At 49.3% G+C, this 26,502-nt stretch overlaps 1 protein-coding gene across 4 annotated transcripts in view; it reads right to left on the minus strand.

Annotated features, from left to right (window-relative positions):
• Rgs3 (regulator of G-protein signaling 3) overlaps nt 1-26,502 on the minus strand; it is a 126,023-nt gene that overhangs the window by 60,021 nt on the left and 39,500 nt on the right. For 3 of the 4 annotated variants that reach the window (XM_013030144.1, XM_013030145.1, XM_013030148.1), the window contains 7 exons: nt 25,850-25,955; nt 24,601-24,952; nt 23,713-23,752; nt 18,677-18,873; nt 15,446-15,529; nt 9,879-9,990; nt 3,083-3,126 (listed from right to left, as the gene is read on the minus strand). In XM_013030144.1, the coding sequence (XP_012885598.1) occupies nt 3,083-3,126; nt 9,879-9,990; nt 15,446-15,529; nt 18,677-18,873; nt 23,713-23,752; nt 24,601-24,952; nt 25,850-25,955 (935 nt within the window). Of the gene's footprint in view, nt 1-3,082; nt 3,127-9,878; nt 9,991-15,445; nt 15,530-15,678; nt 15,715-18,676; nt 18,874-23,712; nt 23,753-24,600; nt 24,953-25,849; nt 25,956-26,502 lie in introns of those variants that run through there. The other variant, XM_013030146.1, reaches the window with a different exon arrangement.

Consider the following 26,502-nt stretch of genomic DNA (forward strand, 5'->3'; position numbering starts at 1 on the left):
AGGACTCAATTTTGGGTTCTTTGGGCTTATACTGAATGCTAGAAGATCCAGAAAGCCTCACAGGCACCCTCTGAAACCAAGCTTAGATTGGGGATTGGAGGTCTTCAATAGGTAAAACATTTTTGGGAGCATGAGCTTTGGAGAATGGCCAGGAGAGCATTGAGCCACCTCCCTCCAGAAAAACTGGACCCCCGGGTCCCTAAATCTGTCTAAATTGAGGACTCACAGCTGCTCCCCCCAAATCCAGTGTATGTTTCAAAATCCAGTGTATGTATGACCAGCTTGGTTTTAGTACCGACTCGTGTTATGTCCTAGGGTCGACACTGTAAGGGTGTCCTGAAGGCACCCTTTCCTAACTCACTCAGAAGCGATGCCTTCTGACCAGGTAGTGGTGGGCTATGCAGAGGCCTCTCACTTCACAAGCCTGGATCCAGCACCAGCCCAGCAAGATCTCCACATTTAAATACAGCCATCTGCAAATCCAACCACTCTCCCAGCTTCTCTGAGTCTCTTTAAGCCCCCATCTTGCCTCACCTCATTGCTCATTTTTCTAATCCAAACCTCTTTTTCATCTGTGACTGAAGCTTATTCATTGGCCAGCACAAGCATGTTCTCATTTACTTCAGTTTACTTCAGACCCTATCAGGCAGGCAGGGAGGAAAGGCACAACTGTGCCATTCTGCAGATGAGAAACCCAAGGCTCGAAGGGCTGAGGCATGGGGAGACTGCTTCCTGCTGCTTTTCAGGACCGATGATCTGACAAATGTGTGGAACTGTATGCACATATTACAAGGATGTTTCCCCTAGCTTTCGTTAAAAAAATCAATCGTGTGGTATCTCTAACGGAGGGGAATGAATATGAAGAGCCCTTCCTCCTGTTATGAAACCAATAGTAGCTGCCACTTGCTGAGCACTCTGTGGGCCAGGCTCTATGCTATATATGTTTCAGCTGAAGTGTCTCAGTTAATTGTTAGAATCCTGCAAGGTAGGCCTTACTGCCTGATGTCATCAAGATAACTTGCCCCCAAGATCACTCGGCAAATGGCAGAGCCAAGATTCAAATCCAGGTCCTCTTAATTCCAAAGTTCAGATTCTGAAATGAATAGAACCAGCCTCAGATTCCAGGTGAGAGAGAAAAAGTGATCCTAAACAAGCCCAGTGCCCCCAGTGCTCTGAAGCCAGTCACGGGCATCTGTACCATGGATGCACAGGGCACTGAGGGATGCCTGCCCAGGGACCTAATGATAAGGATTATAGACAAGGGTTACTTAGGGCAGGCATCTCCAGGGAACGATCGGTGGTACAGCCCCAGACTATTAGAGCTTTCTCAACATAGAGTGGAAACCCCTCTCCGAACCCTGACTCTTCCCTTGGTTTCTTCTTGAGGTGCAACCTGGATGTGAGGCAAAGAAGAAAATCTAGCTGGTGAAAGTTCCAAGGAAGATGTTTGTTTGGGGTGCTCCCTGGGACCCCGGCCACCCGTGTCGATAAAGTCCCTGGCTGAGAGCAAGCAGGCAGCTTGTCTTGCATGCATTACAGCCTTGCCTCTCATAAATAGCCCATTAAGAGAAGAGAAGAGCTTCTAACTGCCTGTGAGCTTCCATCTCCCAGCCCCTCAGGGTCAGATCACCTGGCACTTTACTGAAATAAAAGGCCCCCAAATCAATATCCCCTCCCTTTAGAAGGCTAGGAGGCTTCAGATTCAATGGAGAAGTGCTTTTCTCTGGGAAAAACAAAACCCAGCCTGGGAGGAAACTCTCTTGGCACTAAGGCACCTGGGACCTCACTCAGTGACTTCCGGAGAGAATGGGAGTCAGGAAGGATGGAATTGTGGAAAGGAGCCTGGCCCAGCTCATGGCGCCTCCCAGCTGTACTCAACTCACTTGGCTCTGTGGAGCCAGGCTGTCTCTAGTGCTGAAGAGATTCTACCAGCCACTCCCTGTGTTCCAGGGGGATGGGGCTAACCCAGCTGGCAAGCAAGTTCCCAGTCAGCTCTGCCCATGTCTACTGCTTCTCTCTGCTCCCCTTGAAGCCAACTTCTCGGCACCTGCCTTCCCCTAGGGGTAGGTCCAAGGACTCTCCCCCTCTCCAAGGCTGACACCTCTTATCTTAGTGAGGATCTGGAGAAATTTCTTTCACAGACATGATTTCCTTCTCTTGGCCAGCCTTCCGGGATGGCCTGTGTCTACTCCCTAGGGGTGTTGATGCCCTCAAGACTTCTGGGAGAGGCCAGCTTCAGTGGAGACAGAGGGAAGGAATGGACTTAATGAATCCTTGCTTGGGACAGACATCACCCTGTCTATACATGAGTAGGCCCAAGATTGGGAATAGAAAATTCATGGGAGAATTAAAAGAATTCATATGGCTTGGCAGCTCTCAAATTTTTCATCATCAACAGCTTCTTCAACTTAAAAAAAACATTGCATATTTTATCTACCGAATCATATGAAGCCATGAGCTGTTTGCTTGATTTTGCTTCCTAAAGCCTGTCTAAGCTTCCGGCCAGACTGAAATAACCAGGAATATCAATGGCATGAGTGCCATTCCAAATGCAGACACGGGCTGTTTGCTTTTAGCCTGTGTTGTCTGGCCCAGGTAAAGGTATATAATTATTTCCAGGGCCTTTGAAGCACTGACAAGACCTGTAGGAGGGGTGGTGGGTGGTACTTCCTGGAAAAAGAGGACACAAGAGGCCAGCAATTGAGTCAGGACAATCTCTAGAGGAAAGGATGTTAAATAAATAAACAGGGTGATGCACAGCTGTCAGGCCACGCCCTCATCAGGATTCTCTTCTCTCTGCAGGTGCTAGGGCAGGGGAGTGCTGAGGAGGGGGAGGGGGATCTCAAGAGGCCCTGGCAGGGCTGTCTATTGCTCTTTCATGCAGAGTAAGATAGTGTGGGTAGGGACCAGTACACAGCCTACAGAGAAAGAAGCTGCCCTCCTGGCTGAGCCCCGAGCCAAGGCAGGTTCTCTGGAGAGGTTGATGTCAGAATCCCTGCCTAGAATCTGGCCCCACATCTTCCCTCAAGCACCAAGTCACAGATAACTCTCCTCCAGTTCAGAGACTGGACAGGGGACTCACCTCTGCCAGATACAGCACGCAGAATTTCAAGTCTTCTGAAGAACCTTTGAGGGAACAAAGAGAAGAGTTAAGAGCTGGCTAAAGTGTCTCAGAGCTGTACTGGGCACTGTGTGGGCCTTCCTGAAACCAAATGGCAGAAGTGGCAGGTGCAGGGGACAGGAATGTCAGTGGAACGGAGCCCACAAACACTAACCAGGAGAAGGCACCATGGGTCTTTCTGACCTAAGGAATAGGGGAAACATGCGCCCAGGAGAGGCAGCCAGGAGCCTCCAATGGCCCCAAACCAGAGAGCTTCCCTGGTCCTGGGGGGCTTCCCTGTCTCCACATCCATATAATGAGGGCAGGGAGGCGGCTCACCTCCAAGGTGGAGTTCAACACTCCACCATTTTGAAACTCAGCAAGGAGCCATGTGGCAGCACAAGGGTCTGAGAGATGACCAGGCTTTGGGGGCAACCTGGTGGAGACACAACTCTGCTCAAGGGACAAAGACTGAAGAGAGCAGAGCAAAAGCCCACTTGTCTCCCCACCCCCACCCCTACTCTCCACCCCAAGGACTCTCATCCTGGCTATTCCTTTGGAACCCAGAAGTACCTCCACTTGTCTGACCAGGCCTGACCAGAGCACTTGTCTGACCCAGGCCTGGAGTGGCCACAAACTCCCAGCACTACAAGCAACCAACTTCACTAGGGAGGCTGACTCCCTGCTCTGCAACTGGGGACTGGATTCAGGGCCTACCACTTGCAAGGCAAGCACTACCATTTGAGCCATGCCTCCAATCTTTTTGCTTTTTGAAAATTTGTCTTTGAGATGGAGTCTCAAACTTTTATCTGTGCTGGGCTTTAACTGCAATCCTCCTGTCTCTACCTCCCAAGTAGCTGGAATTATAGGTGTGAAACATCATACCTTGCCTAGGTTATTTTTTTGTTTTCTTTTTTCTTCTGTGTTTGTGCAGTTACTGGGGCTTGAACTCAGGGACCGAATGGTGTCCCTTAGCTTTTTTTTTTTCTCTCAAAGCTAATACTCTCTGTGGCTCTGCCACAGTTCCACTTCTAGCTTTTTTTGCTGGTTAATTGGAGATAAAAGTCTCATAACTTTCTTCCCTAGGCTGGCTTTGAACTACAACCCTCAGATCTCAGTCTCCTGAGCCATGGGCACTGGCTGAGGCTGGCATTTTTGAGGGAAGCAACTATATAGCATGCGTAACAGCAGACACTTTTAAGTACCACAGAACTTTGGAGTTCAGTTGACACTACACATATCAGCTTGAGGGCAGGAGTGTAGCTCAGTGGCAGAGCACCTACCCACTCCTTATAACCTCTCCCAGCAGCAGGGCTGTCCATGTACCACAGCTCATGCAAGACCTGAGGCTCAGCTGGAGGAAGCAGTTTGCCCAGAGGAGAGCCTAGATTTCAATCTGGCATCCTGGTTCCACAGCCTGTACTCTGACCCACTGCACAGCCTACTCTCAAATGCCAGGCCCCTTCAACACATGTTTAAAGCAAAGAAATTCTCAAACCCATATTTGCCACAACTAGGAGACAGAAAGTTAACCAGAAGCCATGAGTCAGGCCAGCTCCTTAGACAAGGCCCTGGTACAAGTGAAGATCAAACCCCTAGAGGTAGCCAAACAGTTTCCAGTACCAACATTTCCCAAGCACCAGTGGCACTAAGCAGAGCCAGATGAAAATACCTCATGAGTAAGTGGGGTCCACTTCAGACTTACAATAAATGCTCTCTGTATATGAGCAGAAGTAGAAACAATAGAAGTTTTTACTTCTCCCACCTGGAGATGGGCTGTGGGGTTGAGTAGAGCCCTGCCTCTAAAATGTCATGTTGAATGAAACTGCAATCCCAGAGCCTCCTCTGCTGCTGAGGGTGGAGACAAAAGGATCTGAGGATCCTGGTCAAACCCAGCCTAGGCAGAAGAGTATGTGAGACTCTTATCCCAAAAACCAGCAAAAAGCTAGGAGTAGAGGGTATGGCTCAAGTGGTAGATCACTAGCCTTGAGCCAAAAAACTGAGAGCATAAGGCCTAGAGTTCAAGGCCCAGAACTGACACAAAAAAAGAAAAGAGAAAGGGGAAGGGGAAGGAATAGGGGAAGGGAAAGAGGAAGAAGGAAGGAAGGAAGGAAGGAAGGAAGGAAGGAAGGAAGGAAACACATTGAGATGTCTTGTTGAGTTGGTAGACCCTAATGCCAAAGAGATCTATATAAGAAAATGACAGAAATGTCAGTTGTGGAAGCTGGTAAAGAGAACAGAGGCAGGTCTAGAAGGGAGGGGAAGGCCAGGGGATAAGAGGCTCACAGAAACAGGAGCTGATTTCCTCATCAGGGGACAACTGATGGATCACCTTGACAACTTCTCAGCATGGTGGCGTGCCCCCCCGCCCTATCTGCTCTGACCTCACTTCATGTGACTGCAAACTTGGGGTGGAATCTGCTCCACATCATAGCTTTGAGCTGGCAGCCCTGTGACAGGAGGCTGGAATGGGGGCCCGTGCTCAGCATGATTCAGAGGCTCACAAAAGAACAACAAGCCAAGGAGCCAAGAGTGCCAGCGAGGAGCTGCTGTAGCTGCGGAAAAACAGGAGGCAAGAGGGCTCCTTTCTGGTTTTAGATCCCAATTCAACTATGCACCAAATCCTCTCCACTGGCTATGGCAGCGCAGAAGGGCTCTTGTTCTTCTTCTCCCCTTACAAAGACTGAAGCCAGGGAAGCAAAATAACTTGCTGGGCACTGGTGGCTCATGCCTGTAATATTAGCTACTCAGAAGGCTGAAAACTGAGGATTGCAGTTCAAAGCATCCTGGGCAGGAAATTCCATGAGATTCTTATCTCCAGTTAGCCACCAAACAATAGTGCTGTGGTTCAAGTGGTAGAGTACTAGCCTTGACTGAACAAAACGAAAGGACAGCACCCAGGCCCTGAGTTCAAGCCCTAGTACCAGTATGCACATGCACACATGCGCATACACAAACACTTGTATCAGGCATACAGTAAGTGGCAGAGCTAATGGCTTCCTCCAAAGGCTATGTTCCTAACCACTGTGTCACACTTTTGTCCTGATGCAGGTTCACTTTCCTCCAGATTACAAGCTCCAGAAGTAGAGAATTCTCTTCTTCAGTAACCACCCCAGTGGCTACCAAGGAAGTAGGCTCTGAAGTATGCCTCAGAAAACATCCACCAAGTAAGACTTAAGCCAAAGCACTCCAGCCACTTGGGACCAGGCAGCTAAGAAGGGAGCCTGGAAGAAGGGAAGCCCATGAGTCAGCTAGATATTTCTAGGCCACGTCTGAGACCAGGGCAAGCCAAAAAGACACACTGTGGGTGTGATGCTGGCCACCTGGGAGACAGAAACACAAAGGTAGCAAAGCCAGCGGGCAGTAGAGGCAGGAAGAGACCACAATGAGCTCTGGCTCACCGGAGATGCCCTGATTGTGAGCACCAGCCCTCCGCAGGTTCTCATTACACGGTCATTCAGTCCTGCTGAAGCTTGGAGGAGGCTAGGCAGAGGAGGCAGGCCAAGCTGAAGTGGCCACGCCCGCTGAGCAGAGGGTGGGGGACAGGGCAGCCTAGCTCCCAAGATGATACAGTGTTTAGACTCTCCTGTTCACTCACTCACTCATTAGCTCAATGAACATTCTCTAGGTGCCCACAATGTTCCACATCCCATGCCAAGTCCTGGGATATGGTTGGTTAATGGAGCTGGGGTCCCTTGCACCAATCACAAAGCAGATACAATGGACTGTCCCCTGCCGGGGAGAAGCCTTGCCAGCCCCAGGCTTCTGGAAATGCTAGGTCCATTCCTTCTTTACCATCTTCTTTGCCTCCATATATGTTGACACAAAGGAGACAAAAAAACAAACAAAAAAAAAACCATAGGAAATGTGGAATGATGGTGGCTCACACCTATAATCCTAGCTCCTCAGGAGGCTGAGATCTGAGGATTCCAATTTGAAGTCAGCCTGGGTAGAAAAATCCACGAGACTCTAATCTCCAATTAGCCAGCAAGAAGCTAGAAACAAAAGCAGAGCTGTAGCTCAAGTGCCAGTCTTGACAGGAAAAAGCTAAGGGACAGCACCCAGGCCCTGAGCTCAAGCCTTAGTACCAGCACACATACAGAGGAATCTAAAAATTTTGATTTATAAACAATGGTCATCACACTGTCCTGCAATCAGAGGCTCCAGCTAAGGACCCAAATGCATCCTTTAAAATGCAGTCCACACTTGGGCTCCTGCAGCAGCAGCAAGTCTCCTGGGAGCTGAGGGGGGAAGGGCAGGAAACCTGGTGCCAGCCCCAGAACAAGGGGTTCTGAGGCTCCAACACTTAACTGTGGCAGAAAGGAACAATCCAGGACTTTGGTGAACCTCAAGACTATTGCAGAGAAATGGGGGCAAAGGCTCCATTGGTGCCTGGCAAGACATCTAAACACAGGACTGTGTGCCCTGAGTGCCGACTCAGGTGTCACCAAGCCATTTTCTTTGCTCATGGTAGTTTCAGGCACTCCCTCCCTAGAAGCCTGCCACTAAACCATCTTAGACCTATGGTCTATCCCAAACTGTCTTCCCAACAAATCCAGGGTAGGCACACACCCTCTCTCACAACAAAATCCATCAGGCTCTGAATCCATGCTCATCTCTCCTCCCAAGACCTTGGCCACCCTCAGCCCTATCTAGCTGCACCAGCATTTGCAGGCAGATACACTCCAGTCCAAAGAAGCCAGGCATGTTCACGGCTGGGGCTTATGTGCAGCTCCACATCTGGAGACCCCACCCCCACCAGGTAGCACATGTGGGATGGGATCATAACCACCCACTGTAACCCTCACTGCTCAGTAGAGGATGGCTCTCACCCTTCAAGTCTTGGGACTACAGGAGGGGAAAACCCAACCCACACCCAGTCTAGTGGTGCCCTCCCCTCCCACCTCTTCAAGGCTGGAAGAGAGGCAGTATGGGTACTATTCAGCTTCTCCCCACAGCCATAAAGCTTCTGTCTGGGGGCATATAGTGATAAAGATTAGCCCAGGCCCCCAAACCTCCAGCTACTGCCCTGCCCTTACAGCTCTCACTTCTACCGCCTTCCCTCCTGACCCCAACCTCCACCCAAAGCCCAGGCAGCTGTAGACACTCTTTCTTTTCCCTCCCTCCATTTAACAGGAAGCTGAGGCCGAGAGAGTCCTGGATTTGAGGCCTGGACCTGCAATATGCACAGCAAAGCTGGTGCTTCATTCCAGTCATGGCAGTTGTCCTGTACTGCCCAGTGTTCCTCTGATGGGCTGGGTCCTAGAGCCCGCAGTGCTGTAAGGATCCATGTGTGCACAGTGGCAGACAGGAAGCTGGGTATGCAGGTAGGGGAGGACAAAGCAACAGCATGGAGCCTAGGGCAGAGTCCAGGATGGCCCAGAGGACCCACCTGGCAGGCTGCTGCCTATAAAAGCGGCTCAGAGGACAGCTCCTCCCACTGCCCGTTGGTCAAAGGCTGAGCCACTTGCCTGGAGAGCAGGGCTGGCCCCTTAAGTGGCCATCCCGGTCAGTGGGCCGGACAGAGTCAGAGCCGGAGTGGGAGCCTAGTAAGTGACTTCCTGTGGGGAGTGGAGACTGGAGGTGCTCTCACGGCCGGGTTCCCAAGGAGGGAGAGCAGCCAGGGCATCCAGCACACAGGATGGCTTTGCAAGCAATCAGGAAGTGTTCCTGGAGCAAAACCCGCCAAAACAGAATTCTTTTGCCGTTCATATTTTCCTCCCTGCCCCTACTGCCTATGCTTACCCAGGTCTGTTGTTGTTTGCATAATCTGGGAGAGGAAACCGAGCCCCTTTCAGCGGAGACCTCAGGCGCCAAAGCAACCCTGTTGGACAGATACTCACAGCTGGCTTCCCGTCTCTGTTCCCCGGTGGGCCCAGTGTGCGATGGAAAGTTTTGGGCTAGGAATTCACTGAACCCTCCTGCATGATTTGCTCACAACCCACCCCCTCCCCTCCCACCAGCCACACGGCCTGGAAGCTTCCTGGGGCTCTAGCCAGGGCCAGGCTGCTGGCTGAGAAGGGCCACTGGTCTCTGCTATGAATATGTATACCTGTGGTTTAGTGGGGTGGCAAAGAGCATTTACTGAGTTCCTCTTTGGGGCCTGATGCTTTGCATGAATGACCTAACTTCATCCAACAGCCTTCTGAAGTACTGTTAGTATTTTTATTTTTTATTTTTTTTTTGGTGCCTCCTGCAGTTTGTACTCAGGGTCTGGGCCCTGTCCCTGAGCTTTTCTGCTCAAGGCTAGTGCTCCACCACTAGAGCCACATTTCCACTTCCTTCTTTTTTGGTAGTTAATTGGAGATAAGAGTCTCACAGGCTTTCCTGCCCAGGTTGGCTTTGAACTGCAATCAACAGATCTCAACCTCCTGAAAAACTAGGATTACAGGTGTGAACTGCCACCACCCAACCCTGGGGTACTGTAAATATTGCCTCTCTGTATTCACATGAGAAAACAGGCTCAGACAGGTTGAATAACTTGCCCAGGTTCACACTGGCAGTGAAGAGCAGAGGCAGGATTTGAACATAGGTCTATCTGATTCCAAAGTTCTTTCCCCCCCAGTCCAGTAGCCTCTCTTGAAGATCTCTAGAATGGTAACATCCTAGGAAAGGTCATGGTATATCAGAAGGCTTGCCAGCCTAGAATAAAGTGCCAGCATCTGCAAGCCTGCCAGGGCTGGGGCAGAGTGCCGCAGCGGCTACCCAGATGCTTCAGTGAGGTTGGCTCCAGGCTCGCAGAGGGTCTGCTTGGACTGGACGTCTGGGCACCTCTTACCTTCCTGCAGCTTCACGCTCTGGAGGTAGAGGGGGTTCCTCAGGACGTTGCAGCGGCCTGGCTCATCCTCCTTGGTGAAGAGCAGCAGATCCGAGTAGGCAAACAGTGTTACCTGCGCAGAGAGACAGCAAATAGGAACTTGCTGCTCTGCAGTCCTTTGGCCACAGGGGAAACAGAAGCTTGGGGGATGCATGCAGGTCAGACAGAATCGGGGATAACTCCCAAGTGTGGACCTGCCACTCACACAGAGACCCTCCCTACAATCAGGACAGCCCTTGTTCCCCGTTGTCTATTTCCCCCCTCCTCAAAACTGAAGACCTAAACGAAGAAATGCTGGTAGACGGCACTCTCCATAGCAGATGGCTCTACAGGCCTCCTTACAGCCCGGTAGCCCTGATGTGCCCTTGAGCCCTTAGCCCCCAGCCCTGGATGTTTGGGGAATGAAGTGAAGCCTCATGGGTATAAAGCAATATCACCAAATTCCTTGCAGATCACTGTTAACCACATTAATAAGAAATTGGTTCAGGGAAAAGCCGGTTTACTCACATTCTAATACAGATTTGTGCATAACTTTTATCTCCTTTACGTACTAACTGCTCAAAAAAAAAAAAGACAAAGGAAAAAAGCTATTTTTAGACGCGATAGGGAAACCATAGGCATGCTTAGCATATTTTTAAGTGAAGAAAAATCCTCTTGATCCTCTACGGCCACTGCAGTTTATACTGCTCTTTGTTTTGCAAATCCTGCAGTGGCCTTAAGAGCAATAAAATCCAATTTTAGATTCTCAGAAAAACCAAGTATTATTAATTATGGAAACTTCCCTTTTGAGGTGTCACACCTGACACCTCATCTCTTCTACAGCAAGAAAAATTAGCCGGAAGGGCTTACACATATTGAGGGGTACAGCAAGGGTGTGCTGTGTTGTTACCCAAGTTGACAAAGCCACATGCTGACACTAAGCTGACAAACTGTTAAGGAGGCTCACACAACTCCACTCCTAAGACTCTCTCCTACAGAAATACTTAACAAAGCTTTATTAATATGCACATATAGGGATGTCCTCAGGAGCACTTTTGTAGATTTTTTTTTTAAAGCCAGGTGCAGTGGTGCATGACTTTAATCCTAGCACTCAGGTGGCAGAGATAGGAGGATCATGAATTAGAGGCCAGCCTGAACTACATAGTGAGACTTTGTCTCAATAATACGGGGCAGATCCTACAGTAATAACAATAACAACAATATAAATGTTCATCAAGAGAAGATATACACAACAAAGTATGCTATCTTCCTCTGGTAGCATGTTATGCAGCTATTAAAAAGAATCAAGTGGAGCTAGGTGCGAAGAAATAGAAATCTTGTCTATCAGGGCTGGGAAGGTGGCTCAGTGGTAGAGTGCTTGCCTTGCATGCCTGAGGCCCTGGGTTCAATTCCTCAGCATCACATAAGCAAAAAGAAAAAAAGCCGGAAGTGGCGCTGTGGCTCAAGTGGTAGAGTGCTAGCCTTGAGCTGAAGAGCTGAGGGACAGCGCCCAGGCCCAGAGTTCAGGTCCCACGGCTGGACCCCCCCCAAAAAAGAAATCTGTCTATCATAAAGCAAAACAGCGAGAATGCTATGCAAAAATACCCAGAGAATAATGATATTTTATGAAACAAACACCTCTATATGTGTGTGTGTGTGTGTATATATATGTGCATATATATATATATATATATATATATATATATATATATATATATATATCTGGATAGAGAGAGAGGGAATCTAACATATTCACTGTTGTCCTCATTCTGGGCAATAGGATTTTACTTTACACATTTCTCTTAAATTTGCACTATTTAGCAATAGTTCAAATATTGTACAAACATAAGGTGGAGGGCATTGGGACAGAGGAATGATTTGGGGACATCTTAGAGCAAAGCTATCAGGGCTCTGGCCTCTCTCATGGGACCCAAACATAGTGACTCCAGAATTCTGAGCTAAAGGGATCTTAATGGTAATCCCATGCAGCCCTTTCAGCAAGGCCCTGCTTCAACCTTGCCCAACAGAAGTCCCCAGTTGCTGAGCTTTTACTTTCTGCCTCATGGCCCCTCATTTAAATAACATTATTGCCCTGACCAAAGAGGACCTTACAGCTCAAAGAGGTTAAGTGAACCGGCAATGTGTCTGCAGCTTTTCTGTCCCTGAAGGTGAAAGCACCCAAACAGAAACCAATTAAGAAGAGCAAAAGAAATTAAGTAAGTAAATAAAATCAAAGAAAATGATGGAGAAGTCCAGAAATATTCCATGAATTGGATGTCTAAGGAGGGAACTGCAAAGTCTAAAGAATGAATGAAGGTGGTAGGTACACTAGCTGAAAACACGAAGCAAACCTTCTTGTTCCTGCATCCACTCAAGAGAAATCTGGCCTCACCTCCAGACCGACAAGGAAGCTGGCACGGAAAAAGTTGGAGGAGACAATTCACCAGGAGCCTCAAAAGTAAAAAAAAAAAAAAAAACCGCCAAGGCCCAGAGAGGGCTGGATGGAAGGCAAGTGGGAGGAGCCATGGGCAAGGTGAAAAAAGGCCTAAGCCACTGCCCTATCCTCAATTCCCAGAGCTGAGAATATGGTCTAGACAGGAAGTGATTAAGGCATGAGTGAAGAATTTCCCCCAAAGGTTAGGTCAGGGAAAGGACAGAGCTGGCACACAGCTGGAGTCAAGACAGAGGCCAAAGCAGGACAAGGACCAAGTGCCAAGGCAGGGCATGTGTATGAACCCCTTCCCAAACCCTTCCCCTTCTCCTGCCCTTGCTCCAATAGAATTCCCGGCAGCCCACAGAAGAATGATGCCAGGCCCATCACCCAGTTACCTGCTGCCTTCCACCCCTGGCCCCAGGAGCCTCCGGGTGTCTTCCGCACACCTCCTCCCACTTACATCTGATGTTCCAGAGTCAAAGACTGAGTGAAGGTCTACGTAGAGGAGCCAGCCTTACAACATGGCGGGTACTTTCTCAAGTGGTCCTAACCTAGCTTCTCCTGGGAATCAGAGTTTGCAGACAAGACCTAAGTGCACCTTAGTTAATGGTAAACTGGTGAGTCAGTGTGTAAAGTGAGGGTGTGTCTGTCTTGTGCTTCACAGTATTCCAGGAACCTAGCACAGGGCCTGGCTACAGTGCAAATGCTGAGGAACTATTGTTTGAATGTACAAATGGGCTGCTCCAAAATGCTGATTGGATCTCGGTACACATTGGACAAGTGTGTGACTTTTAGACAGGGAGGGGAGTGCGGTGAGAGCAGTTCATGAAGTGGCCCTGGGTCAGCTCGTAGGCTTTAACAAATCTGAGCATGCCCAGAGAAGAGAGGGGCCCACCACACAAGCGGGAATACTCCAGCAATACAGATTTCTGTCAATCACACAGCAGCACTTGCTGCAAATGAAGGCTCTCAAGCCACAAATCCACTGCTCATAGGGGCTGCCCTTTCTGGTTCTGAAAAGCATTTGCCGGAAAGCCGCAGGGAAGCAACGAGAACCCACGATGCTAAGGTTCTCTAAAGTTACCCAACACCCTCTGGAATTGGTTTCTGCTTTTAGCTTGAGAGACCTGAAAATCTACCAGAGCCTCCTATTGCTATTGTACTTCAAGAGAAAGGGCTATGTTTATTAGATAGGTCCTCACATTATACCCTTCAGTCTTCAAGAGGGAAATCTGTCCGTCCTAAGCCATGAAGCAAAGACACGGAGGATGAATTTGAACTATGGTGATGGCTTGGCTGGTGTGTGTTTGTTTTTTAACAAATACCAGAGGCAACAGGGATCCTAGAAAGCAGTGCTGAGCTAGAGAGCTGAGGATTCAATTTGGTTCCACTCCTTACCCACCCTGAAACCCCCAGGCCCTCAGTCGCCTCAGGGGCAGCCTGAGTTTCCTCATCTAGAAAGTGGGGGGAAATAATTGAGTGTCTCCTGGGAGAACTACAGAGCTTATCCACATCAAGTATGCAAACTGCACATGCAGGCTACACAGTACAGGCCCCCCTGTTTACAGGATGAATGATGAATGAATGTCCACACAGGTATGGGCTGCAGGGTGACTGCCATCCTCACTGCCTTCTTCTTGGTCTGTTGGATATCTGGCCACAGCTTACCTGCTGGGCCTGCACACTGGATTCCTCTTCACCACATACAGCACCAGCAGCATCTCACTCCAGAAGCCCAAAGCCCCTCACCCAGTGGGGTTTTACTGCCACTGAGGCAGGTCAGAGGACACGCTGAGATTCTGAAGGAAGTTCCTAAATGTGATGCAGATATGACCTCAGCATCCCACTGCAGCGGAACAAGCATGCTGTCTTCCCAGGGATCATTCTTGGAAAAAGACAATCATCATCTGGAGCATGCTTTCTCAAAAACTAAATAGAACAAAGCAAAAGCCAACCTGTGCTTCAGCCACGGTCACTGGCATACCGGAGCCCTTCGAGACCAGCCAGCCTCAGGCTCCACTCAGCTCCCTCAAATACATACGCACATACCCACTGTGCAGATGGGGAAAGAAAAGCCAGAAACAGGATGGAAGGTATCTGGAGGAGAGGCGTCCTGCCTCCAAGTTCCTGCCCCAACTTCCTACTGTGCCAAGTGACTATTTACCTGGGAAGAACTATGTCTGCATCAGGACTGACCTGCAGCGAACCTTCTGTTTATGCCTGTGAGCCAGGCCAGATTCCAAGGCTCCACCTTCTGTTCCCAAGGAGGGGAGGGGGAGAGAGAAACAGAGAGACAGAGAGAGACAGAGACAGAGAGAGACAGAGACAGAGAGAGAGAGACAGACTGCTGTTTGAACTCAGAGTCTCATGCTCTCACTTGGCTTTTTTGCTGAAGGCTGGTGCTTTACTACTTGAGCCATACCTTCACTTTTAGCTTTTGGTTAGTTAATTGGAGATAAAAGTCTCAGAGACCTTTCTTCCTGGGTTGCCTTGAAACCTTGATCCTCATATCTCAGCCTCCTGAGTAGCTAGAACTACATGTGTGAGTCATCAACATCTGGGTCCCAAGTCAATTTAAGCTCAAGGACAGGGCCTGGGCTAGGTCCTGGTGTGAGTAAGGTCTTTCCCATGAGAGATGAGGAACATTGGCATAGCCCCACCCCCTCGGCCCCCCTCCTCTTGCTGATGAAGCAAGAGCCCAGGAAAAGTCTGAAGGGGCTAATACACTCAGGAAATTCAAGTAATAGATATTCCTCTCAAGCTTTTTTGCTAACAGCTTTAATCTCACCACAAAGTCACTATCAAAGTCCAGATGTGTCATCTCTTCTCCATAAATGGAGTCAAGAAAACAATGGGATGTCTTAGGGGGCTGGGGGAAAGTTAGAACCATTGAAGATGGACTAAATGGCTTTGCGAGGGGTGAGTTCCCCGTGGCTGGATGCGTACAAGCCACAGGTAGCTATTTAAGAAGAGGAAATGAGACTAGGCTTTGGGTCTCCCCCCACATCCTTAAATTGTACAATTCTAAGACTAGTAAGAGGGGAGAAGGGTGAGAGGCCTGGAGGCTGGCCAGGGAAGCCTAGTGAGAGCCAGCCTGGCAGTGCCCACATCCTACCTGAGAAGCTTTGTTCCTCCCTTCGTACAGCAGCAGCTCCTCAGACAGCAGGAGGGTCCGGGCAGGGTTACAGAGATCTAGGGGCTGAAAAATAAAAAGCAAGGCCCTGAGTGGGCAGTTCAGAGAGGCCCCAGAGGGGAGCAGCTCACCAAAGCCAGCCGCTGGGAACCCTCTCCCCTCCCCTGAGAACCCCCAAGCCCTTCACACACAAGATGGAACAGAAAGACACTGACTCCTGTCCTGTGCGGAGCTGCAGCCGCCACCTTCCCCAGCAGAGAGCTGTGCTCTCTGGCAGGAAATCCAACCACATGCTTGGGCCCTCTGCGGCCCTCCCCTGTCTGCTCGCCCCCACACTGAGCTCAGGGGCCCTCTCAACCCCCATCTGTCCTGCTCACCCCTCACAGGAAGGTCCCTGCTGTCAGGCCCTGCAGGTTTCCTGACGTCCACATGCCCAGAGATTTGTCTATTCCAGTCCCTTTTTAGGACCAGGCCTTACCTTGCTCTGTATTCAAAATGCACTTGAGCTGACTGACTCTTTCTTACTCATAAGTTCCCCAAGAACTAATTCTCCCTAAACTTCTCACCCAGTCATCCCATCCCATCCAGCCCAGAGAGAGTTCCTTAAATTCTAGGTCATTCGTCAGGACTTGTCCTTGTGAACATATATTTATAACATGGCTTCTATGTACCTGGCCTCCAGGGAACTACTGAAGAAAAATAATAAAACAAATTTCAGTTACATACAACAAGCTGATGGAGCTTGAAATAACAGGCGGCCAAAGAAGCAGGACTCTAATAAATAAGTCCAGTAGGATTTCATTAAATATCATTCAAAAAGAGGCAAAAGGGAGGCTGGGAAGGTGGCTCAGTGGTAGAGCGCTTGCCTTGCATGCCTGAGGCCCTGGGTTCGATTCCCCAGCACCACATAAGCAAAAAGAAAAAAGCCGGAAGTGGCGCTATGGCTCAAGTGGTAGAGCGCTAGCCTTGAGCTGAAGAGCTGAGGGACAGTGCCCAAGCCCAGAGTTCAAGCCCCACGACTGACAAAAAAAAAGTGTTTTTAGGGCTGGGAAGGTGGCTCAGTGGTAGAGCGCTTGCCTTGCATGCTCAAGGCCCTGGGTTCCATTCCTCAGCACCACATAAGCAAAAAGAAAAAAGCCAGAAGTGGCACTGTGGCTCAAGTGGTAGAGCGCTAGCCTTGAGCTAAAGAGCTGAAGGACAGCGCCCAGGCCCAGAGTTCAGGCCCCACGACTGGACCCAAAAAAAAAAAAAAAAAAAGAGGCAAAAGGGAGCATGTTATTTAGGGAAACATACTCAGATGGTAAAATGAAAGAGAAGGACTGCTCATCACCAAACTAGGTGTGGGGGACTGGGTACCTCTGGTCGGGGGAGGGTACCATGATCGGGAAGATACATGGGGCTTCCTGCCCACAGGGTCTATTCCTTCATCTCCAGTGAATTCTTAAAGGGAATTCACTTTCCAGTCACTTGTTAGATTGAACAGTTAAGTGTTATGCCATTTTTAGTTTATGTATTTTATACTTTTTTCAAAGAATTCTCATCATGCTTCAAAAACGTTTTAAAACAACAAAAATAAAAACAATAAGCAGCTACAATGTTATGTACCTATTATCTCAATGTTCAGGAGGATTATGAGAGGGAAGATTATGAGTTCAAGGGTAGCCTGGGCTATATAGAAAGAGCCTATTTCAGTTAAAAAAATGAAAATAAGTAAACAAAAGAGAAAGACATTAGGGTCTCTGTCTCAAGGAAGAGACGAGATCCACAAAAAATGGCAGAGGGCAGACCTTGCCAGCACAGCTGTTGAGGAAGTGGGGCATTACCTGTCACAGACATGTTAAATCCTGGCCAAGTGGAGATTCTAAAATCCACTGGACAGTGACAGGCACACTGGGATGTCATGGTCAGAAGTAAAGGCCATGGGACCGTAACATCCTCATGCTGCTAAGGACAGCAGTTTGTTAGTACGTATAAAGTATCTTAAAGACATTCATGACCCATGGTCAAGTCATTTCACATCCAGGAAATTTTTCCCAAGAAAAATAACCAGCAACAATTCATGCACAAAGATGGGCATTGCAAAGTTATTTACAATAGCAGAAGAGTAAACATGCCGAGCTAGTTAAATAAACAAGGTATATCCATATGATAGAAGACTGGGAACCACTACAGAATCCAGCCTTGAAGAACATGTAATAAGGAGAGAAATGTGCATGCTACAATTTTTGTCTAAAAAAGGCAACAAGCAGAGTGTGGTGGCATATGCCTGCAATCCCAAGAAGGAGTCTGAAGCTGGAGGATCATGAGGATTATGTAGCCATCCTGGGCTGCATAGAAAAACTATCTCAGGAAAACAGTTACTGGGGAATCTAGCTCAGTGGAAGAGCACTTAAGTAGTATGTACAAGCCATGGGTTTGATTCCCAGCACTGCAAAAAAAAACCTAAAAAGGCAGCAGAGTATAGAATGAGATCTATTTTTTAATATGCAGATACATACATACATATATGCATACATAAACATATATACATATATACAGAAAAGTCACTTTCATACAGGGTGATAAATGGAGATTAATTTTTTTTCAGTCGTGGGGTTTGAACTCAGGGCCTGAGTGCTGTCCCTGACCTTTTGACTCCAGGTTAGCACCCTACCACTTTGAGCCACAGTGCCACTCCTGGTTTTCTGGGGTTAATTGGAGTTAAGAGTCTCCTGGACTCCTGCCCGTGCTGGGCTTTGAACTATGATCCTCAGATCTCAGCCTCCTGAGTAGCTAGGAATAGAGATGTGAGCCACTGGCACATGGCTGAGATTGATTTTTAAAAAGAGAGGAAAAATGGGGAAGAAGAGAGAAAAGAAGAGGATGTAGGAGGAGGGAACTGTATATGAATCTTGGGCCACCCGTATTCATTGGTCAGACATGAAGTTCTCCCTCAGTCCAAACAATAACTGCTGGACGAGGCAGGGAGGGGAGCCTTAGCAAGCCAGCCTTGTGATGTCACAAGCCGTTGGGGTCAGCCTGTGCAGCATGGCTCCACACCTTCCTATGTGGAGCTTCTGTGCTTCTCCATATCACCCCCAGAATCCTGAGCATCTGGAACCATTTGTCCCCAGAGGGGTCCTGGAGGAGACACCGCCCTGAGACCTGGGACGGTGCTCCCTCCTTGTTCTTATTTCCTCCCGAGGAAACCCTGGGAGCTGAGCACAGGCTCACCTGAACAAACACAGGGAACACCAGGACTTTGGGGGCCAGGGTGACGTAGGTGCCATAGCTCGAGTGCGGGACGTGCGGCCTGAGGACTGAGCAGTCTTGGTAGTTCCCGTGGCCCTTCATTGTCTGCACTGTCTTCATCAGCCGGGACTTCTTCCCCAGGCCCGTGTAGGACTTCCCTTTACTGGGGCTCCCTGCCTCTGTGGAACAGAAAGGGGGCAGTGAGGCATTTCTACCACCACTGAAAAGGGCCTCCCTGGAAACACAGGTTGCACAGACCCAATCAGTCTACACCACCAACTACTAATTAGCTTGGGCTAGGCCCAGTGCAAAGAGCGTAAGTACACAGGGAGCCTCCAGCCAGGTTGTGGGCCTGTCTCCCATTCTTATGAGCAGTAAAGACACGTAAACAAGGAATGTTCAGGGTTCAGACAGAACTGGGAGTCAACAATGATGACGGCTCTTGATACAGTATCCCAGATCCCAAATCAGACCTCTCCATTTATTGACCAACAAGTCACTTATATCTAAGGACCCGGCATAATGGCACATGCCTCCAATCTCAGCTACTTGAAAGGCAGAAGTAGGAGGATCACTTTCCAAGGTCAGTCTGGGTAAAATATTAGGTTCTATCTGAAAACAAACCACAGCCCAAAAGACTAGGAGTATGGCTTAAGCGGTAGAGCCTTTGCCTAGCACGTATGAGGCCCTGACTTCAATCCCTAGTACCACTAAAAAAAAAAAAAATTAGAAATGAGAAGTTGCTCATATCTAAAAAATCAGCAGATCTGACCTTGCTGAGCCTTGAGTCCCACATGGAACAATGAGTTAGATCAGAAGGAACTTCCTGTATGACAGTGTGTGTCTTCATCCCTCTGTTACCAGCCCAGCCCCACTAGCCCATCTGTCACACAGATCACATCCTCTAGAGTGGGGACAGAGACAATGGCTTTGCAGGGTCTATGAGGGTCTGTCCTTCACATGACAAGGGAACAGGAGCCCCCTGGTCCACCACAGTCTAGAATAAGTCCTTCCTGTGCTCTTTCTAGACACAAGCATGAGGGGAGAGGGAAGGCAGAATGACTGTGCTCAGCACACACCTGATCCCTTCCAAGGGTTCTTGCAGCCAGAGAAAGCCAGCCATGTCCTCCCTGGATATCCAGTCTGGATCCGAGTGCCCAGGCTTCTCTCTGTCCCCAGCCCTGGCAGCCAGGGTAACCCAGCCCAAATACACTTCAGGGAAGCTCCCCACCAACGCAAGGCCATGGTTTAGAGGAAATGGCCCAGAAGGTTTCACACTTCCTTCTTCCTCCCACCCTTCTCTCTGAGAGGTGAGAAAAACAAGTCTGCCCCCACAAGTGACCACCGATAGTCAAATCTGGGGGCGGCACTCAAGCCACAATAACTAACCCACTTCCTGCCTTTCTTCTGAGTGCCTTAGGGGGAACTGAGGAGCCCAGGATTGAGGGCAGGAGGTGCAGGTGCCTGGAAGAAGTCACATGCTCCTCATCCAGCATGGCCCCTGTGGATAGGGGAGCTGAGGGGTATCTGCCTGGCAGGCCCTGGCCCCTTGGCAGGAAGAGCCCATTCTGCCACTCAAAGTCTGTAATGGATTTCCTTGAACTAGAGCACCAACTTCCCAAATTGGAGACTGGCTGTACAAACCTGAATGAGTGTTTTCTCCCCCTGAGTCAGTTTCTTCCCCCGCTGAGTCAGTTTTCTTCCGCTGCAAAATGGAGATCTTACAGGTGGCTATACTATCTGTCTTATACAAATCTGCTATATTTGTATGAGCTCCTGCCTGGCCCAAACAGCCTGTCAGCTCACACAAAGCACCAGTACCAGTGTGGCTCAGATTCCCTCAAGCCCTAAACTGCTGAACAAGACACACATCAAGGCCATGGACGGGCAGATGTGGGCATTGGTCTCAAGCCACCTGAGATGGGAGGCAACTGGACTCATTTGGAACTGGACAGGAAAGTTGGCATGGCCAAGCCTAAAGCAGAGAAGGCAAAATAAGATAGGACTAATTCAAGCCAATTAGACCAAAATTAAAGAATGGTACTGTCTGCACATGGCAAAATCTGGGCCACAGACCTAAGTCTCAGGTTTTGTGTATGCTTGTGTCAGTCCTGGGTCTTGAACTCAGGGCCTGGTCCCTATCCCTGAGCTTTTTTGGCTCAAGGCTAGTGCTCTGCCACTTCAGCCACAGCTCCGCTTTCAGCTTTTTACCCCCAGTTGTTAAGTGGATAGGAGTCTCACAAACTTTCCTGCCCAGGTTGGCTTTGAACTGAGATCCTCAGATCTTAGCCTTCTGTATAGGTAGGATTACAGGCATGACCACCAGGGTCCAACTTTTCTCAGATTCCAAAAAAAGCCATTTCTTCCTTCCTCTGGCTCAGGGCTTTCAAAGAATCTTCACCTTGGGTCTTGAGAGTCACATATCAAACACCTGGCCTATCATTCTGCCTTCAGGGAGGAGAGGCTTGCATCATACTATATTACAGACAAGAAACTAAGGTGCAGAGCGTTAGAGCAATTTTCCCAAGGTCATATGACTGGTAAATGCAACATAGGTAGTGGCCAGTCTCAGAAGCCCCATGGCCACATCCCTTGTGACAGGGAGCAAGGGACTTGGCTGGAGGTAAGTGTCTTTTTTTTTTTTTTTTAGGGCAGCTAAAACTGCAAGCTAGTCACTGAGTCTGTGAAGGCAAACCCATTGCTTCCCACCTGCTACTAACTCCAAAGGCTCCTGGGTCCATATTCTTGTCTCATCTCTTTACCTCTAACACCTGCTTCACTCTCCAAACACAGTAATTACAGAGCTTTGCTCTCAGCTTCCGATGGGAGCCCTGGCAGCCACCCGACCCTTGGCAATGGTGAATCTGAAGCGAGGCTGCCTTCACAGGGAAGGGGACAATGCCTAGGGTACAGCAGGCCCAGGCACATGCCAACTACCGCAAAAACAGGCACTCCAGGCTCTGGAAGGGCACCAGACTCTATTCAACTCAGGACAGCTCAGTCCAAACTCTGAAAGGCTACCTCCTGGCAGGCTAGCCAGAGGACCAGAAGTCGGCACCCTGGTGATAGCTTTAACCTCTGGACAACCCTTAGTATGTTAAAGGAAGCTTTGTGCTCTGAATTTTCACCCTTCCGCTGAGCCCCAGGACTAGGCACTAAAAAGATTTAATCCTTGGGAAAAGGCAAAGATGTCCTTGGATACCAAATGATTATTATTACGAAGAATAAATGAAGCAAAGCCAAGACCTTGATACAATGCATTCAAAAAGTTACCGTGGTTATTAACAACACCATCGTTTCCTTACTTGTCCCTTTCCCATGGCTTAGATGGCTGTGCCCTTCTGGGTATTATATTCTCAGAGAATGAAAAATACAGACATAGGTTAGGAGTAACCACAGAGGTGTCTCTCAGGCTGAGAAAGAATCCACCCTGGACTTCCCAGACCATGTCCAGGTGACCACAGCAGGTGACATACCTCTTAGAACTTCCGTATTCTGTGATCAGGCTTCAAAACCACCACCAAGGCAATGGAGTCAGTCTCCTTGGTCACTCACTCAACCAAAATTCGACTGAATTTCTACTGTCTGCAAGGCACTGATACTGGACCCAATGATATGCCCCACTCAGCCCTGGCCTTACTGAAGTCACCATTTTGCAGTAACATCTTCATTCCAATCTAATGAGCTGACTAAAAGTTTTTTAGACACTTCCTGGTGGATCCCATCAGACTCCTCCCCCGGAGAGAACTGGCCAGGCCCAGTTCTTTGAGGCCCAAGAGGGGAGAGAAAAAAAGGTAACTTCCGTCAGAGACCCTGAGCCTGTGGGAGCCTTTTTCCCCTCAAAAGACATAAGCATTCTTCCTAGTACCCACTATAAAAATTGTCTATATTGCTGACACAGCAAGGAGGCCTGGAAATAGCAACTCTCAGGACGAGGTCAAGGGCATTCTGCAGGTATCAGCTTAAGGGCTCATGTACATACTAGATGAGTATTGCAGGCTGCCGGGCAAAGCTGGTCCCAACCATGCAGATACAGAGCTCTTGGCAGGTATATAAGGGCTTTAAGGAATGCTCAGCCAACTCTAGCATCAAGACTTACATACTACTGGCCATTGGTGGTTTATGCCTGTAATCCTAATTGCTCAGGAGGTTAAGATCTGAGGATCACAATTTAAAGCTATCTTGGGCAGGAAAGTCTGTGAGACTCTCGTCTCCAATTAGCCACCAAAGAGCCAGAAATAGAGCTAAAGCTCAAGAAGTAGAGTTCCTGCCATAAGCAGAAAAAAAAAAAGGAAGTGCTCCATCCTTGAATTTAAGCCTCAGTCCCAATACACACACACACACACACACACACACACACACACACACACACACACACACACACACACACACACACACACACTGGGGGGGAGAGAGAGACTGGTATCTTAGGCCTTCCTGGAGGAGTTGGCCAGATTCTATTCCTGGCCAAGATTTGAAGTCCAAAGAAGAATCCATCAAACAGTAAGAGACATTGATGCACTTCAGAGACCTCCACCTTCTGTCACATCAATCAACATCCAGGCTTACTGCTCACAACCAACTCTCCGAACAAGAATTACTACTGGCCTCATTTTATAGCTGTGCAGTGAAGAAAGGGAATTTGCTTAAAGCCATATAACTAGAGCTCCAAACTGAGACCTCCCAGCTCTACACTCCATGGCTGTCCCCACAAAGGCCCGACAGTGCTGTTCAGTAACACTGGATGATGCTCAGCTGAATGCCGGAGTCCTGAGCATTCTGTCCCTTTGATGGCTCAAGGAGAAACACACTCTTTCATTGGGGTGGGTGGCAGGGGGAGGGAAGAGACCATGAGAAGAAAGAAACTGCAAGAAGAAAGGGACCATGTGTTTACATGCTGAGCTATCATGACTCCACTAGAAAGGCCTCTGAACTCAGAGCAGAAGGCTGGGCCAGGCCTCGGCTGCCCTCTGCCACCTCTCCAAGCCAAGAGGGCACAATAATAGTGGATAACTCACCTTCAGGGATAGGGTCTTCCTGGTACACTGGCCGCAGTAGCTACAAGGGAAAAACAGGAGACCCAGCTCAGCCCCAGGAATAAAGTCGAACAGCTCAGCAGACTACTAGACACTGAGCCTCGGAAATCAGAAGTAGAATATCTCAGGACACAAGGACCAAACAGCAGTTCTGAGAGATGAGGCTTGGAGGGAACCCAGGGTTGAAAGAGGCTTTGTGTGCCATAAAGCTGGACACCTTGGAAGAGGTCTCAGCTTCTTTGTTAGTGCTAGTTCCAACCAAAGTGCTTTCCACGGCTCACTGGAATGGTGGGACCCCAAAACTGCCATAAAGGGTGCTACCATCCAGGAAGTGTTGGAAAGGTCAGGTTATACAAGGTTAGATGGCCTGCTTCACTGCAGGATGACCTCTGAACCTCGAGCAGGCTAATGCCATTGGGGATCTTCCAAAAGGGAAGAGAGTACAGGACATTTTCCAAACTCATATGCCCTCAGAACACTATTTTCCCAGAGTGTCTCATAGGACTGATGCTATGGGGGCCCCTGTCCACATCCCAACATATAACCATGGAGAATGCAGAATCTGGGGGATCACCACCTACCAGGGCAGCCCATTCCCCTGGAGAGGCACAGGCTTCGGGCAAGCTAACACCCTCTAGCCTGCATGTGTCTGGCCCTGGATATGTGTCCTGAGGCCAAAATGCCCATCTCTACCCTCTACCCAGTCTTGCAGAGGCCAAAGCTGGCATAAACCTATCTCTTTGCCCAACACTCCCAGCACCACCACCCCCAAAAGTGGGCTGCTCACAACCAAATTCTGAATCCCTGAGACCTTCTAGCCTCCCACAGGGACCCAGTGCCCTTTCCCTTCCCCATACCAGCTGTCTATACCTGGCTCCCAGGGTTCAGCGGGGCCAGGATGATATAGTTGGGGTCGGTGGGGGCACTGGCTCGAGACAGCGCAGGCAGGGTGTGCTGGCCCCCACGCTTGCCCACCTCGGTGTAGCGCTCCCAGCCGCCCAGCAGCAGCCCATCTGAGCTGTCACACACCAGGTGGCAGCTATGGCGTTGCTCAGGCCGGGCCTGAACCCCATGGGTACAGTTCTTCTCCCTCTTGTTGGGGGGTGCCTGGAAGTCATGTGCTGACTTGCAGGAGGCCCGCCGCAGGACCCCTCCATCTGGCCCCGGCTTGACCTGGGGAACCATGCGCCACACGAGCAGGATGATTTCGCTGGGGCAGCTCCTGGAAGTTAGGGAATCATAGAGAGGATTTGAGTCTGGGGAAGATCATAGTCAGCCTGGGTGAGGGCCTGCAGAGTAGAAAGAAAGAGGAAGCAATCACGGGGGAACCGATGCCTGGGTCAGAGCAGGAAAGGATGGAAGAGGCTATGGAACACAGAGACTGCTAGCAAAGTGGGTAGAGGTGTCTCTCAGCAGTGGCTGAGTAGGATCCAATAGGAGAGATCACCATATTCAACTTTGTGGGCAAGGTACAAGCAAGTTGGAGCATGCAAAATACCTAAATGCAACCCTCCTCCAGCCAGTCTAATTTCTATGTTTGCTTTTGTTGTGAAAGGTCTCACTGTGTAGCCCAAGCTGGCCTCGAACTCACAATCCTCCTGCCTCTTCTTGCCTCATGCTGGGATGACAGTCACACACCACCACACCTGGCTTCATCTAGTCACTTTAGCTGCTATAAATGGAAACCTAAATGAAGCCATTAGAGTCTTACCCTAGGGGGTCAAATTTAAAGGGACTAAATATTTTAAAAAATAATTTTTTAACGGTGTAATTAAGGCATTTGCAATACCTATACCTTTAAATAAAGAGCTTAGCTGGTAGGTAGCAGAAATAATTAGCTAAAGTGGAAAGCGAGCCCCTGGAGCCACATCATGAACCACGGAGACTGTTTGAGAGCTTCTTCCCTGCTGTTTGCTGTGGGGATCCAAAATTGCTCTGATCCTGAACCTTCCATTTTCAGGCCAAGAAATGGATTCCCTGAGGAGCAACATGAATTGCTCACAGCTGGGCAAAGGAAGGACTGGCAAGAGCAAGGTAGGGCAAAGCAGCATGCCCACAGCCGGGGGTGGGGAAGATGTGCCACCATCCTGGGGCCCCAGTCACCCGCTGCCCCTGTCACCGGATCTCGTGTGCCAGCTCCACACATTTCCAGTGCTCCACCGGCCTCTCGTTCAGTTGTAGCACTGTGTCCAGCTGCTGCAGCCCTGCCCGCTCTGCTGGGCCCCCTGCAGGGACAAAGAAAAGTCATACAGGGCTTCCTGCAAGCCCAAGACCCCCTCTAAGGGCCTGGAGTCCTTTGCTTCCATTAGTACCTCAAACAAAGACCACCCTTTTTCTGTTTCTCCATCTGGAAAATGAAGGTTTGAACTGGATGGCTCTCGAGGGTGCACCCTCTGCCAGCACTTCCCCTCTGCCTATCACCTTGGTTCTGGGCAGCTATGCTTTCTACTCTTCCACCCAGGGCTTCCTAGCCCACTGAGAGCCACTGTGTGCCAGCCTCACACACTTTATGCCTTCCTCCTCCCCCCGTTCATTGACTTCCAGCCCCTGCCCATCCCTGATGGGCACAGAGACCATCCTGATCACTGAGCCTGGCTTCCACCTGTAAGATGTGCCTCTTCACTCATGAAAGGAAAAAGGAATGGCTACTTCTAATTAGGCTTGCCACTGGATAAAATATCCATTTCAAATGGAACTCACAAATAACTCATTTGTGTCCAGCAGTCATTACAGAAATTTGGGTTTCGTTTCTCTTCAACACCAACTGGGAAT

The sequence above is a fragment of the Dipodomys ordii genome, unplaced genomic scaffold, assembly GCF_000151885.1.
Source record: "Dipodomys ordii isolate 6190 unplaced genomic scaffold, Dord_2.0 Scaffold127, whole genome shotgun sequence".
NCBI classification, from domain to species: Eukaryota; Metazoa; Chordata; class Mammalia; order Rodentia; family Heteromyidae; genus Dipodomys; species Dipodomys ordii.